Below are 14,855 nucleotides of genomic sequence, written 5' to 3' on the forward strand. Positions count from 1 at the left end.
GAAAATATGTATGTATGAATATTTTGTTTGGATGCTTCAGCACAGGCTATTAACCATCAAAGAGTCAGTCTATGATTGGAAAGGGTAATACATAGAAAATGGGCAAAGTTTCAGTAGCAGAGGTAACGTGTATTTGTTTAGTCTGAGGTACTACATCGCCCCATAACCGCTCTCAACCTGAAATAGCCTAGTTGCCAACTGCTTGTAAAACATTTGAGGTCACCTGCAAACTAGTTTTAATCTTGAATTGCTGTCATAAATCAATTAAATGAAAATTATTTTTAAATCTTGTTGGATAGGGACAGAATAGCATTTGCACTCATAGTTGTAAGAGACTCATTAATTAGGCATGGTCTTGTTAATCCACCATTATTTGTGTTTGTAATATAATGGAAGGTGTCACTAAATTAAGAGTTAAGGTTGGCAAACTCGCAAGCAGAACTGAAGAGTGAAAACAAGATGGAATTTTATTGATTACTGGAGTTATGTTGCAAAGTCGAAGGATGTTTTTTGGAAAAAAAACATGGAAATGAATTGATCCAAGAGAAAAAGTAAAAAATTGTTGTACACATGGTGGTTATTTGAATTCTAGGCGGTTTTAAAGAAGGATTTTTGCCAGGCTCTGTAATGGTGAAGTTCACCCAGATAAGGGCTGGGCAGGAGAGGTGGTTCAGTCTTCCACATGCAAATGTGGCAATGAGTTGTTTAACATGAATATAATAGCATGTTGGTTGAATGAAGAACAGCGGAAGACTTAGACAGTTCTTGTGTTTTTTTTGTTTTTTTTTTTTTTTTTTGCCTGACTGATGTACAGTCAATAAAGGTGTCAAACAGCCTGTGCTACTTCAGAGAAACATAATTTGATTTCCAAATCTTCCCAACTCAGTGTCCATGATATATATATATATATATATATATATATATATATATATATATATATATATATATATATATATATATATATATATATATATATATATAATTCCGAGTGCCTCTGAACAAAAGGACGCCACTCCGCTGGTGAGGTTAACAAACCTATTTATTTCAAGGCTGCACAATGTGCTGGATTTCCTTAGTCTTCCCCGACGCGTTTCGAAGCTCCTGCTTCTTCTTCTTGGGGTCAAGGCATCACGTGACGGTTTGGAACCACAGCTGCGCTTTATTTCATCCAGGGCACACTCTCCCCAGTGAGGTGTGCTGGGAGCTGTAGTTTAAATTCATTCCCTCAGTAGGGTCCGTGTGTGCCGTATTTTGAAGACCCGATTACTATTCAATTTTATCCCTTCAGTGGGCTCCGGACACACTGTGCAACCCTCGATAATGAAAACACCAGTGCTGAAGGTACGGCAGAGAGAATCCCCGCCGTTCAGCCCCGTTACCATTTTCTGCCAGGTGGTGCATCCTCCGCGGCTGAGGCCGCCGCGTACAACATTATTCTGAGTGCCTCTGAACAAAAGGACGCCACTCCGCTGGTGAGGTTAACAAACCTATTTATTTCAAGGCTGCACAATGTGCTGGATTTCTTTAGTCTTCCCCGACGCGTTTCGAAGCTCCTGCTTCTTCTTCTTGGGGTCAAGGCATCACGTGACGGTTTGAAACCACAGCTGCGCTTTATTTCATCCAGGGCACACTCTCCCCAGTGAGGTGTGCTGGGAGCTGTAGTTTAAATTCATTCCCTCAGTAGGGTCCGGTCCGTGTGTGCCGTATTTTGAAGACACGATTACTATTCAATTTTATCCCTTCAGTGGGCTCCGGACACACTGTGCAACCCTCGATAATGAAAACACCAGCGCTGAAGGTACGGCAGAGAATCCCCGCCGTTCAGTCCCGTTACCATTTTCTGCCAGGTGGTGCATCCTCCGCGGCTGAGGCCTGCCCTGTTCCCATGATGCACTGGGCCAGGGTCAGACTAATTTGCATATAGCCAAGTTCTGAGCTGGGATGGTGCAGTGAGCTAAAAAACGGTGATGGATCAAGCCCTGATCTTTGGACTGGGTAAGAGTGGTTTGCTTAATTCAGACACTCTGTTCATCACCACCCCCTTTTCTGAATCTTGATGGATTATCAGGCAGGGTGGATGTTGTAGGGAATGAACTTCGATTCCCTATATAATCTCCCACAGCTGTGCACTGCTTGACATGGATAATCAATATGGGGGGGGGGGGAGAAAGAGATTAGATCCTTTCAGTCTCCTATTGAATTAATTCGCATCAGTTTGGGGAAAGGATCACTTGTCCTGCGCAAACCAAGGTCTGCAGGTTGGTAACTGGGTGTCTCCCAATAAAATGACCCTCATACACGTGTTTTTGATTATCTTTCTTTTGGTAGCGGTATATGATGTGTCCCCGCTTCTTTTCACACATGCATGCGCAATCCTTCGGTCAATTTTTGTGTGCGCCCTCCACCAGGAGGCTTTACCTTTAGTTGAGGCAGTAGTGATCGTGGAAAAGTGGTCTAGTGATAAGGGAAGTGATGAATTAATTAAAAATAATCCGGACAGCCAGTGAATGATAATTTATTAAGTCTGGATTCGAACTATACTAAAATTAGTAAGTCGTGCTGCTGTAGAATCGGTTATGGATTTTGGCGCACTTTAATGATCTGATAAAATGGTCGACATGTTTCAGCCTTAGTTGACAATTGGTCAGTTGGCTTTCTTCAGGACCAGGGAGTGAAATGGTGAAAAAATAGTGAGAGAATAGGTAAAATTTAACCTGATTCTTCAAGTGGTAGAAGGTCGTAATGTACCTGTAAAAGAAAAAGCACACAACAAAACATAGGGAGAAAGAACAAAGGGGAGGAAAAGGTACTTAATGTACAAATTGTACTAATTCAAAATCCCGCATTTTACCGAAAATATCGTAAATAACAGTAAAAGTATTTCTTTCACACAACTAGCCATAACGCAACAAGACCTTCTCCATTTCCATGATGTAGGAGTTAAAAACATCCGGTCTAACTCCCCTCACCATTTCCGGGTGAATCGCGGCAGAGGCAGCACATGCTGCACATGCTGCAAACGGAGAGGCGAAGGCTGAAGGTACGGGACGGACGCGCCTTGTACTCCGGGAACAAAGAGCGCAAGTATATTCCGCCGAAACTAACAGTGACCATGTCTTATTTCCCACAGCGTAACCTCCCTCTTCATGTCCCCCTTTCCCCGACGAAGTAAAAACTTACAAGCTAAGAGGTAGGCATGATTCTGAAACCCGAACCCGGGTCCAGGTATCCTCACATTAGATATAGCAAAAACTACTTCGATCCAATTGTAGAATCACTTTGGAGGGAATTTAAAGAGGTCCTTTCAAGTACCATGGTACTTTGAATATCTTAAAATAATTTTCGATCTCTTTACCATGATGGCCAAAACGACACCAAGACCTTATGGAAAACACCACCTCCATTCACAATAATTATATACCCCCCGCATTTAAACACCCCAAATTCACAGCCTCTTTTGTTAAAAAGCATGTCACAACACCAGCTAAGAGCAATGTGGCAACCACCGTTACTTTAAAATTAAGGGCACTGCACTACAGTATAGCAAAATCACTCCACGCTGCTGCAGCATGAGAATGGTTGGGTTGACGCCTGAAATGAACGTGATTCTGCGCTAAGTATTGCCATTTTACAGTTTCTTTTTTCAAAATCAATAGATTTTGAATTAGTATAATTTGTACATAATTAAGTACCTTTTCCTCCCCCTTGTTCTTTCTCCCTATATTTTTTAAGGGCTTTTTCTTTTACAGGTACATTTCGACCTCCTACCACTTGAAGAATCAGGTTAAATTTTACCTATTCTCTCACTATTTTTTCACCATTTCACTCCCTGGTCCTGAAGAAAGCCAACTGACCAATTGTCAACTAAGGCTGAAACATGTCGACCATTTTATCAGACCATTAAAGTGCGCCATAATCCATAACCGATTCTACTGCAGCACGACTTACTAATTTTAGTATAGTTCGAATCCAGACTTAATAAATTATCATTCACTGGCTGTCCGGACTATTTTTAATTAATTCACCACTTCCCTGATCACTAGGCCACTTTTCCACGATCACTACTGCCTCAACTATAGGTAAAGTCTCCTGGTGGAGGTTGAAAACAAAAATTGACCCAAGGATTACGCACGCACGTGTTAAAAGAAGCTGAGACATCTCATATACCGCTACCAAAAGAAAGAGATCATCAAAAACACGTGTATGAGGGTCATTGTATTGGGAGACACCCAGTTACCAACCTGCAGACCTTGGTTTACGCCGGACAAGTGATCCTTTCCCCAAACTGATGAGAAGTAATTCAATAGGAGACTGAAAGGATCTAATCTTTCTCCCCTCCCCCACCCCCCCATATTGATTATCCGAAGCAGAAGAAGTACCAACACCACAGTGCAAGGCTCCTTGTTTCAAGAGTCAAAATTTTCTCACTACACAATACTTTTAGGACTGGGCTATGAGACGGAGTGTTCTTTCCCCTTGGGTAAAAACAAATGATTGTTTGGTTTCAATACTATTTTAGCATCACATACTTACTGCTGATGTTTAGTTTAATTTCACGCTTCCTATCTGTTTAGAAAAAAAAAGCAGAGAAATATGTTCAGAAAGTGGTTACACAAGAGTGCAAAATTTGTGACCGAGAGAGGCCGATATTATTAATAAAAGAAAAAAAATTAAAACCACAGGCCTTCTGATTTTCATTGTTAACGTCTTGCTCCTTATACAACCACTGAGGTGTGAGTTGTTCTGATGGTGAGACCCGAGACTGCACAGCACAGTGGCATTTGGTTGTTGAGAGTAAACTGTCAATTTTTTTTTTTACCGAGTTCACAGCCAGCATATTTTGGCAACAGTTGTTAAGCCAGGATCAAACACCAAGTTTAATGGTGCCATGACTAAAACTTACCCTCTGTCCTATGTCTGGTGGTGGAAATTGGGTGTTTGTGTCTACCCACCTCAGTGAATTGCACACCTTGTTGGGTGGTCTCAAAGATCGTTTACCCCAGTATTGGAACTTTCATAGATTCCCATGCTTTGTATCATTCCCAGTAGTCTGAGTGGGAGCCTCGATAAAATAAAAAATACCATAGTAATAGATACAAAAGAGAAAACTAGGCCTTGGCCTCATCTCATTTTGTAGCCTATCAATCACTTTTTGTGAAAGAGACCAAACTTTCTGCAACAACCAATCTTGGAACCTTCCTGGGAGAGCCTCAGAGCCTCAGATTTTCTACCACATGTTGTGCTGACGGAGTCTCCGCTGGGCTTTGCTCAGTTTTTCTTCTACTACTTTAAAACAACCTGTTTTCTTGGGAGGATGTCTGATAAGGGAAAGAAAGCTTTATTCAAGGCTTGAGGTACTTGCTCTAAAAAGCGTCTGTAGAGATCACAAGCATACAGATTGCATTTATTGCTTGTACCCAGACCACAAGGCTACAGAGTGTACAATCTGCAGGACCTTCTCTACAAAAACTTTGAGGGACAGGGAACGAAGTCTTTTGACCTGGCTCCAAAAAATGAAATCGAGGAAGGAGGTTGTTTCCAGTGATGATGAGGATTCTTCTTCGGCTTCCTCTTCAAGGAGATCAATAAAAAGGGGTAGGACATCACCTTCAACCTCTACTGAACCTCCTTCTAAATCCACTCAAAAGATCTCTGATGGGTCTGGTGGTTCTGGTCCCCTAAAATCTCCTCACTGAGGTGTAAAGGAGAAAGTGGGGTTAAGTGCTGAGGTGATTTCTACTCCGATAGTTCCCCAGGAGCCTGTTGTGGCCTCTCCGCCTTCAGAGAAACCAAAAGGTTTTTAAAAAACTGCTTCTCTACCTCAGGACACTAAATCTGTGAAGAAAACCCGCTCGTCGACGGTGACACCATCAGGTACGTCAACGACTATGACAAATCAGTCATACTGCCTGTTCTGCACCGTAGACTGGACAGTTGACGGTGGCGTCGACGTTGAAACTGCCATCGTCGGCGAGATTGGTATCCTCTACGTCGACTAGGATGACGCCGACGGTGGTGTCGACGATTATGCCGACGACTATTGCTATGATGACGACAGCCTTGATTTTGACGACCAGCTCGTCGACGGTGCCATCGACGCTTACACCTTCGTCAACGAGGACTATTTCTCCGTCGACGGTACTCTCGTCGACGACTGTTCCGTCGACTGTGTCCCCATCGACGGTGGAAAAAGTACGGATTGTGATAAAACTACAGCAAATTATGCCTGAGATGACGTCCCCGCGAAGGGTGACGCCCCTACCTCCTGCTTTATTTTTTGATGAGGACAATTCAGAGGAGGAAGAGTATGAAGACCATGCTGGTCCTTATGGAGATGCTTATAGTCCTTCACAGCTCAATGTGAAATATCAGGACTCCGATTCCGATGGCTATTATGAAGAGGTGGGTCAACCTCCTCCCAGAGAGAGACTGCAGGAACAATCCCAGCAAGGTATGGTGGCGATGCCTTCTTCCTTTATATTAGACCTGCAGATGATGCTCATGGACTACAGGAAACTGTTTCCTTCACAATCTACGGAAGCCATTCATACGCCTCCTCCTCCTGTGCCACCTCCCACTACAACGGAGGTTCGGCCATTGAATCCAAAACCTGAGGAGGTTCATCAACCATCGATCAACCATCGATTCAGGTGAAACAGTTCAGGATGATGATGAAGATTCCTCTGACAATGGATGTGAATATGCCGAAGGACCCTGATCCAAATAGAGAGTGGGACGAATACGTGCTACCAGGTCCATCTTAACCTTCACCTGATCCAGTGGATTCACCACCTGCAGACATAGGTGGTTTCCATAATCTCTTGGAGCGAGCTTCCAAACGGTTTGGTTTGCCAGTTACTACGGTTCAAACTGACTGTTTTCTGTAGGATTTCAAAGAGCCATACAAAAGATCAGTCTGCTCTATTCCCATCATAGACCACGTGTGGTCGGAGGGAGTGAAAGATATGCAATCACCAGCAACTGTCATCCCGGTCTTGCCACGACTAGAAAAGAAGTACAGAGCGCCTGATGGTAGTCCTGCGTGTCTGGTTGGCCAGCCAAGGCCGGACTCCGTGATTTCCCAGGCGGCCCAAAGGAAGTCAAAGAAATAATTGACTGCGCCATGGTCATAGCGACGACGGCGTTCAGAGCCCTGGCAGGTTCGGCTGTTCTTAGGAGACAAGGCTGGCTTTGGGCGACCTGGTTTCGCCCTGAGGTACAGAACAAAATATTGGATATGCCTTATGATGGTGACATGCTTTTTGGAAAGCATATTGATGAGGCCTTGCAGGATATCAAAAAGGAGACAGACACAGCCAAATCCTTAGGCACTCTTCAATATCGTAAAGTGCCATTCAGAGGAGCAAGGGGAACATTTTTTTTAAAGAGGAGGATACCAACAACGTTACTCCTCATATTCTCAGTCATCGCAGTCCTACAGACCACAGTATACTCAGAGGCTAGTCCAATCTGCTTCTTTCTCTTGGCAGCAAGGCAAAAGCAGTCCAGGTCGCCAGGGCAGAGAAAATGCTAAGCGTCAATAGCTGCCTCCTGGCTCTTTCTACTGTTCCTATTCCTCTGTCAACATCAGTGGGGGGCAGGATCACTCATTGCCTGAGAAACTGGAATACGATTACATCAGACCAGTGGGTCTTGAATATCATTCGGTGTGGCCACACCTTGGAGTTTCAACAGCTTCCTCCAACCAGAGCTCCGGGCGGCAGCGAGTCGAAACATCTGCGGCTCCTTCGCCTCGAAGCCCACCAAGGGGGCAATAGAACCGGTCCCTCTCTCACAAAAAGGGACAGGTTTTTATTCCAGGTTCTTCCTGGTTCGCAAAACGGAAGAGAAATGGCGTCCAATATTAATCTACGGGAGCTCAACACCTATCTCATAAAACTTGCCTTCAGGATGGTCACCCTGCAAGATATTCTGCGTCTTCTGAATCAAGGGGACTACATGGTGACACTGGATCTGGAGGACGCATACTTCCATGTTCCGATCCATCCAGATTACAGGCAATACCTATGCTTCACAGTAGGGAAGAGCCATTTTCAATTCAAGGTGCTTCCGTTTGGTCTCAGGTCAGCACCACGGATATTTACCAAAGTACAGTAGCAGCGTTTCTCAGAAAGCAATCTCTAGAAGTTTTTCCCTATGTAGACAATTGGCTTATAAAAGCTCCGACCTTTCCAACTGCTTCGAGGGAAGTCTCAAGTTGCATTCAACTTTTCAGCCGCCTGGGCCTCCAACCCAACAAGGAAAAATCGATCCTTTACCCATCCAGGGCGGCAAAGCTTCTAGGATCTATCCTGGACACTGATCAATGCAAAGCTTTTCGGACGGAAGAGAGTCAGAACAAACTTCTACTGTCAGCTCGTCTCTTGCAAAAGAGGTAATCGCTGTCCGTCAGTCTTTACAAGTTCCTGCTAGGATTGATATCATCCTGCATACCATTAATTCCGCACTGCAGACTTCGAATGCGTCCCCTGCAGGAACAGCTGGACAAGCAGTGGTACCAAGCGGAGGGCTCGTTCGACAGGATAACGGTGATACCAGCAATGAAAGAGGCATGCAGCTGGTGGCTAGTAAAGGACATTTCAAAGGGTTTGACCTTCACGCTTCCTCTGTCTCCCATGGTTCTGACCACAGACACCTCATTGGAAGGTTGGGGAGCTGTTCTGCAGGAACTACATGTGAGTGGTCATTGGGATCCAATTCAGCGCAGGTTCCACATCAACCTATTGGAACTTAAGGCTTTTCGTTTGGCCTTACAGGCTTTTCTGCCACGGATTCAGAATCGTGCAGTGCTGGTCCGCACGGACAACACAACAGGCATGCACTATATAAACAAGCAGGGCGGAACGAGATCCTGAACACTTTCCAAAGAAGCTCAAGAGATTTGGGACTGGGCGATTCTGCACAACATTGCTCCTCTAGCAGAGCACCTCGCAGGGCTGCTCCATACAACAGCGGTTGCGTTGAGTCGCCAAAGATCGATCAGTCACAAATGGGAGTTGAACCAAGCCATTCTCGACGAGGTTTTCGCACGCTGGGGAATACCGCCCATAGACCTGTTTGCGACTCCAGAGAACGCCAAATGCCAGTTCTAAGCAAACCGGGATCACCATTGGGGATCCTTGGGGAATGCGCTTTCGATTGCCTGGTGCGGCGCATTTCTCTATGCCTTTCCGCCAATTTCCCTGATCCCGAGACTAATCAGGAAGATCAAAGCGGAACCTTGACGGATGGTCTTGATTGCACCAGCGTGGCCCCGACAGTTCTGGTACACACTACTTTCTCCGGATCGGCTGATTCGTCTGCTGCCGGTTCAGTCTCTCTTGACGATGTCTCAAGCTCAGGTGCTCCATCCAGATCCAAGCTCACTCCACTTGACAGCGTGGCTCCAGAGTACTGAGAATTTCAGGATCTGAACCTCAGCAAGGAATGTAAAGATATTCGGACTCAGGCCAGAGCCCCAAGTACAAATAAGACCTATCTTGCTTAGTGGAAAAGGTTCTGTCTCTGGTGTCAGAGACCGAGCCTTCACCCATACACTTCTGCTCCGCATCAGATTTTGCCTTATATTCTTTCTCTGGCCAAATCTGGTTTGGCTCATTCATCGGTCAAAGTACATCTGGCAGCCATCTCTAGATACAGACGGACATCTTCAGGTCATTCGCTTTGGTCTGCGAGGATTGTGAAACAATTCCTGAAAGGCCTTTTCAGGGTTTTTCCTCCGGTCCGGCATCCTCCACCAGTTTGGCAGCTTAATTTGGTATTGGCTCATCTGATGAGAACCTCTTTTGAGCCCATTCATAGGGCGGACCTTAAATTTCCATCATGGAAGCTGGCTCTTCTCTTGGCTTTGACATCTGCTAGAAGGGTAAGTGAGCTCCAAGCGTTTACAATTGGAGAACCTTTTCTGCAGGTTAAAAAGGACGTTCTGAGTCTGAGGACAAATCCAAAATTCATCCTGAAGGTTCCATCTGAATGAGCCGGTCATTTTAAAATCTTTTTTCCCACTACCTTCCACACCGGCTGAGAGGTCTTTGCATTCTTTGGACGTTCAGAGATGTCTGTAATTTTATCTGGGACGCACAACCTTTCAGGATGCCTCCTCAACTATTTGTCTCTTATGGTGCTCCGCGGAAGGGATTTCCGCTGTCAAAGCATAGTATCTCTCATTGGATTTCTAATGCTATCCAATTTTGCCATCAAGAAGCGGGCAAGCCACTGGAAAGACGAGTTTGTGCTCATTCAACACGATCTATGGCATCGTCAGTGGCACTATTTTCAGGAGTCCCTATCAAGGACATCTGCAGGGCAGCTCCGTGGAGCAGTACCCACACCTTCATGAAGCACTACTGCCTAGATTCTTCTACGAAGAATGATGCAGCTGTTGGACAGGCAGTCCTGAGGAATATTTTTCAATGAGGTGAGCTTTACCTACAATCCCTCCTTCCTGTATTGCACATTTTGTGTCTCGTTGTATTCCTGGCTATGGTTACATTTATGGTTTGCTTCCTGTGAGGATAACTATGTACCAAGTAATGCTATTCATGTACAAAATGTGCTTTTATGGCTTACTGCTAGCTATTCTGATACAAAGCATGGGAATCTATGAAAGTTCCAATACTGGGGTAAGAAAGCAAGTTACTTACCTGTAACTTTGTTTCCCCAGTATTGGTAACTTTCATAGATTCCCATGCGCCCACCCTCCTCCCCTGGAAAAGCTTGGCCTCTTCATGTTATGATTGCTGTTACACAACAGCTACGAAAATCTGAGGCTCTCTTGAAAGGTTCCAAGGGGTGAGGCTCTTCTGAGATTTCTACAAAATGAGATAAGTATTAGGTATAAAAGAGAAAACTAGGCCTATGTTATTTTTTATTTTACCGAGGCTCCCACTCTGACGACGGGGAATGATACAAAGCATGGGAATCTATGAAAGTTATCAATACTGGGGAACTGAAGTTACAGTTAAGTAACTTGTTTTCTTATAGCACCTGGCACCTTAAGAGCCAGTTTCTAAGCAGCTCCTAGTGTTACAGGTAAGAGACTAAAGTAATAAGGAGATTGTGTTGCCTAAAATTCTATTTCATTCTAATTTAAGTAATCCAGATACTTCCTATGTACACGTGACTTGCCTAGGTAGTAAAAGCAAGCAGAGAAATCTTACCCAGGGTGCAGTAGGGATATAGCGACTCAGAGATAGCAAGAAAAAATATTGTGAAACCGGAGTCTTCAAAAGACTAGTGACTTAATTTATAGGGCAATATGGAATGAAACCCTCAAAATAACTCCATAACTCACTGTCCATACCATGCCTCGCTTCCCCTACACCCACCATACACTCCTTCTCCCTGTTCTCCACACTGCTGGCATCCGTGCAGCCCTTGGTTACTCCACAGATTATCCTTTTTTGGCCCCTGGGAAAATGCTTTTGGTTACCGATGCCGTAGTGCTTGGGTATGCTATTCCAGAGTATTTTTAGTTAAGGTACACCAATATAAATGTAGTTTGGGACATCCAAAGACACAACTGGGCTTGCTAATAAAAACAAGTCGGAGAAAATACCTGAATATAGGAACATTGAACACAGCACAATAGCAAGAAATTGTCTGAAGCTATTTGATCATTTTATCTGCATTTTCTAGTTTCAGCACTGCTATATTGTGTTGCAACGGCCAATGCCACAGAAAACAGCACAATAACAACTTATCTATACGGCTGTGAACCCTTGCAGACCGCTGCGGGCCATTTTAACCCCCTGCACAGTCTCCAACAATGCCGCTGTCTCCTGTTTGTTCCTACGTGCCTGTAAGGGAATCCTCCATTCAGAAAGCGACGGCCGTGGTAGCCTTAACGAAAACCACAGCGTTGCTCGCCCCATGGAGATTGCGTTTTTAAGCCGCCCGATCTGGCACATTAGCTTTCGGATATCACTACCACTACTTACTTAGAATCAGCTTTCAAGTTTAGTTCAATTTTGTAACTCCGCCATAGAATTGTTGTTGCTGTGGTTTTATTTAGCCATCTGTTCTGGAGCGGGCGGGTTATCAGCGGCTCTCCCTGGATCCTGTGGGGAGGGCAGCGGGAGACGTTCTCTAGCGCGGAATCGATCCGCCATCTTCCTTCCTACCTATCCACCATCTACCTTCCTACCTAACCCTTTACAGAGCTTTCTACACATCTGTCTTACTTTAAAATGACATTAAAACATTGACTTTGTTTTTTTGGCCACTGTATTAGGTAGTGTATTCAAGTAGTAAACAAGCGCAGAATTAACTAAATAAAACTGAGGTATCTCGAAGACCTCATGTCTCTGAGATTTCTTAATCAAAAACATTATCTTGCTACTTTCTAATGACATACATTATAAAATGAGTTTTTGATGATTTCTGTTTAGTATTGAGCATCTATGTGAGAGCAGGTGGTTGTACCTTTTCAGTTGGAGCAGGACAATATTGGAACAATTTATCATTCTCGCTGAGAGCGTGCCCAAACTTCACGACTTTCAAAAAGTCTTCGAGACCTGGCTATTTCCTATCTAATGTGATCTAGTGGTTGAGCTTTACCTAAGGGATTTGTTGTGTTAGCACCTTGATACCTTTTCAGTTCGTAGTAGCGCTTCATAACTATTTCTTTCTTTGATCTGATGCAATATAAGTAAATTATGAAACAAAGTACATCAGATGTGTAGTAGGTGGGCTGTTGTGGACTATTTATTTGTATAGATTGAAACTGATGATTATATAAACAGCAAACCTATAACTATAGCAGTAGGTTTGAAAGCTGGTCTTTTCATAACTACATTTTCAGTTAAATAAAAAAATCTGTCATCGGTCCACCATTACAGGAGTGTTGCAGAAAAATGGGAGTCATATTTTGAGTTTACTGTCATCTTTATATTCCCTTTTCAGTTAAGTGTTGCTAGAAATTCCTCCCTAGTTGAAATGAAGAATGCCCCAAATAAACATGTAAAAGATGTTAAATGCACCTTTTTTTTCTTCTATAGGCATTGTGCAAAGACAACATATACCCAGGGATCCAGGGTTTTGGAAAAGGATACGGGAAGAACAATGAGCCTCTACGTGGTTATCTTCTAACATTTTTCATTGCACTAGGATTCATTTTAATTGGTTAGTAATTTACAATAAAATCAAATCAACTTTTAGTTTACAACAAATTTGTTTAAATGAAACATTTATCACATTATAGGCATTGAAGTGTAAATGACCACAGCTAAAATGTTGATAAAATATCAATAAAATCACCAGTGTCCTAGTAAGTATGTTTTTTAATAGCACAGTGAAGATCTAGATTAAGGATATTGTCTGGTATTCTTTTTACTTCATTCATACATTTACCCTTTGCTTAATCTTTGTGCTAGATGGATATTATATATAATGGCAACAAATGGATCCTGTTAAGGAATCATAGCAAGGAGATGTGAAAGAATCAGTGGTGGCTTATTTCAGATTAGTGTTCTTGTCATACAGAGAGAAGGGGATAGCCTTTAAAACAATGTGGATCTACTGGTACATTTGAGTCCCTCTTTTGCATATACAAGGCTAGGAAACTGCCCACCTTTGCACAGTGTAGTTCATACCCTTTAAATGTGAAAGCAGAGGTGCTATGTTGCCTTTCACTGCCACTTCCACTACTCAAATCCTCAATTTTAATTTTTTACCCCATTCGCCCTCTCCCCTATGGGAATACTTAACACCTTTTCACTACACTTGTGCATTACACAAAATTTCATGGGACTTCTAGAATCTTAGATCACATTATCCCTGTCTGCTTCTATGTTTGAGTATGGGCTTAGTGAGAGTGGCCAAACACTTGCAACTATCATAACCTCTTTAAGAAGTACTGGAGGAATTCCATCCTGTTTTAGTAAGGAAGAGAAGGTATGCTATAGTGAAATGTCATTGGTAAATTTACAGCTAAAAATATTTATTGTAGAGTCCAGAAATATACTTTTGGAAATACCAATAAAGCAAAAGTGATTGCTCTGCTGTCTATAGGCTTAAAATAATTAGACTATATTATCCAGTATTATGGGTGTCTTTTATAGATTCACATGCCTGAATCATTCCCTGTCGTCGAGACTGGAGTCGCCGGTACATAGAAAAGTAATGTCCTATAGACATACATAGAGAATAGTAGGCCTAAAGTCCTCACCATAGTAACATATCCATGTCCTTTTGTAAAAAGGACTAAACTCTAGAGAAGAGCCAATCAGCCGTCACCTCCCTCTAGAACCTTCCTGGCAGATTTTGTACTAAGGATTATCTTCAAATACATTCTTTAAAGAAGGTCTGGTAAGGAGGAGAAAGAATCTTATTTTAGAGCCTGTGCTTCTTGTTCCAAGAGGTTGCTTTGCTCTGTTCCTCAATCTGACCACCTTTACGGTCTATACCGCAGGCCAAAGACTGCAAGGTATGTCGCACTTTCTCAAGTAAGTATTTGAGAGGTCGTGAAGGGCGACTTTTAATATGGTTAAGACCAGAAATGAGGTTTTTTTATTTTCTCCAGTTACTGTGATGAGGCGTTGCCCTCGACGTCCAGGAGACTTCAAAAGAGAAGAGAATCTCCTCACTCATTCCTCAGGGGAACGTCCTGAGAAGGCCCCCAAAAAGACCACTAATGGTCTTCTGGGCGCAGTCCTTCAAAATCTCCTCACTCTGTGGAAAAGGAGAGTAAAGGACTTGCTTTTGGAGCAAAATCATGTAAAAAAGACTTTCTGAGCAGTCAAAATCACCTCCTCTGGTCATGGGACCCTTCAGAAAGGCGTCTTCTATACCTCCTGAGGTAAAGACTAAGAAGCCAACATCGTCAACAGTGTAGT

At 43.3% G+C, this 14,855-nt stretch overlaps 1 protein-coding gene across 1 annotated transcript in view; it reads left to right on the forward strand.

The window, feature by feature from the left end:
- SLC12A2 (solute carrier family 12 member 2) overlaps positions 1-14,855 on the forward strand; it is a 394,678-nt gene that overhangs the window by 204,047 nt on the left and 175,776 nt on the right. The window contains exon 12 of the mRNA XM_086961116.1: positions 13,020-13,143. Coding sequence (XP_086817242.1) covers positions 13,020-13,143 — 124 coding nt within the window. The remainder of the gene's footprint in view (positions 1-13,019; positions 13,144-14,855) is intronic.

Source organism: Lissotriton vulgaris, chromosome 3_1 (genome assembly GCF_964263255.1).
Source record: "Lissotriton vulgaris chromosome 3_1, aLisVul1.2, whole genome shotgun sequence".
NCBI lineage: Eukaryota > Metazoa > Chordata > Amphibia > Caudata > Salamandridae > Lissotriton > Lissotriton vulgaris.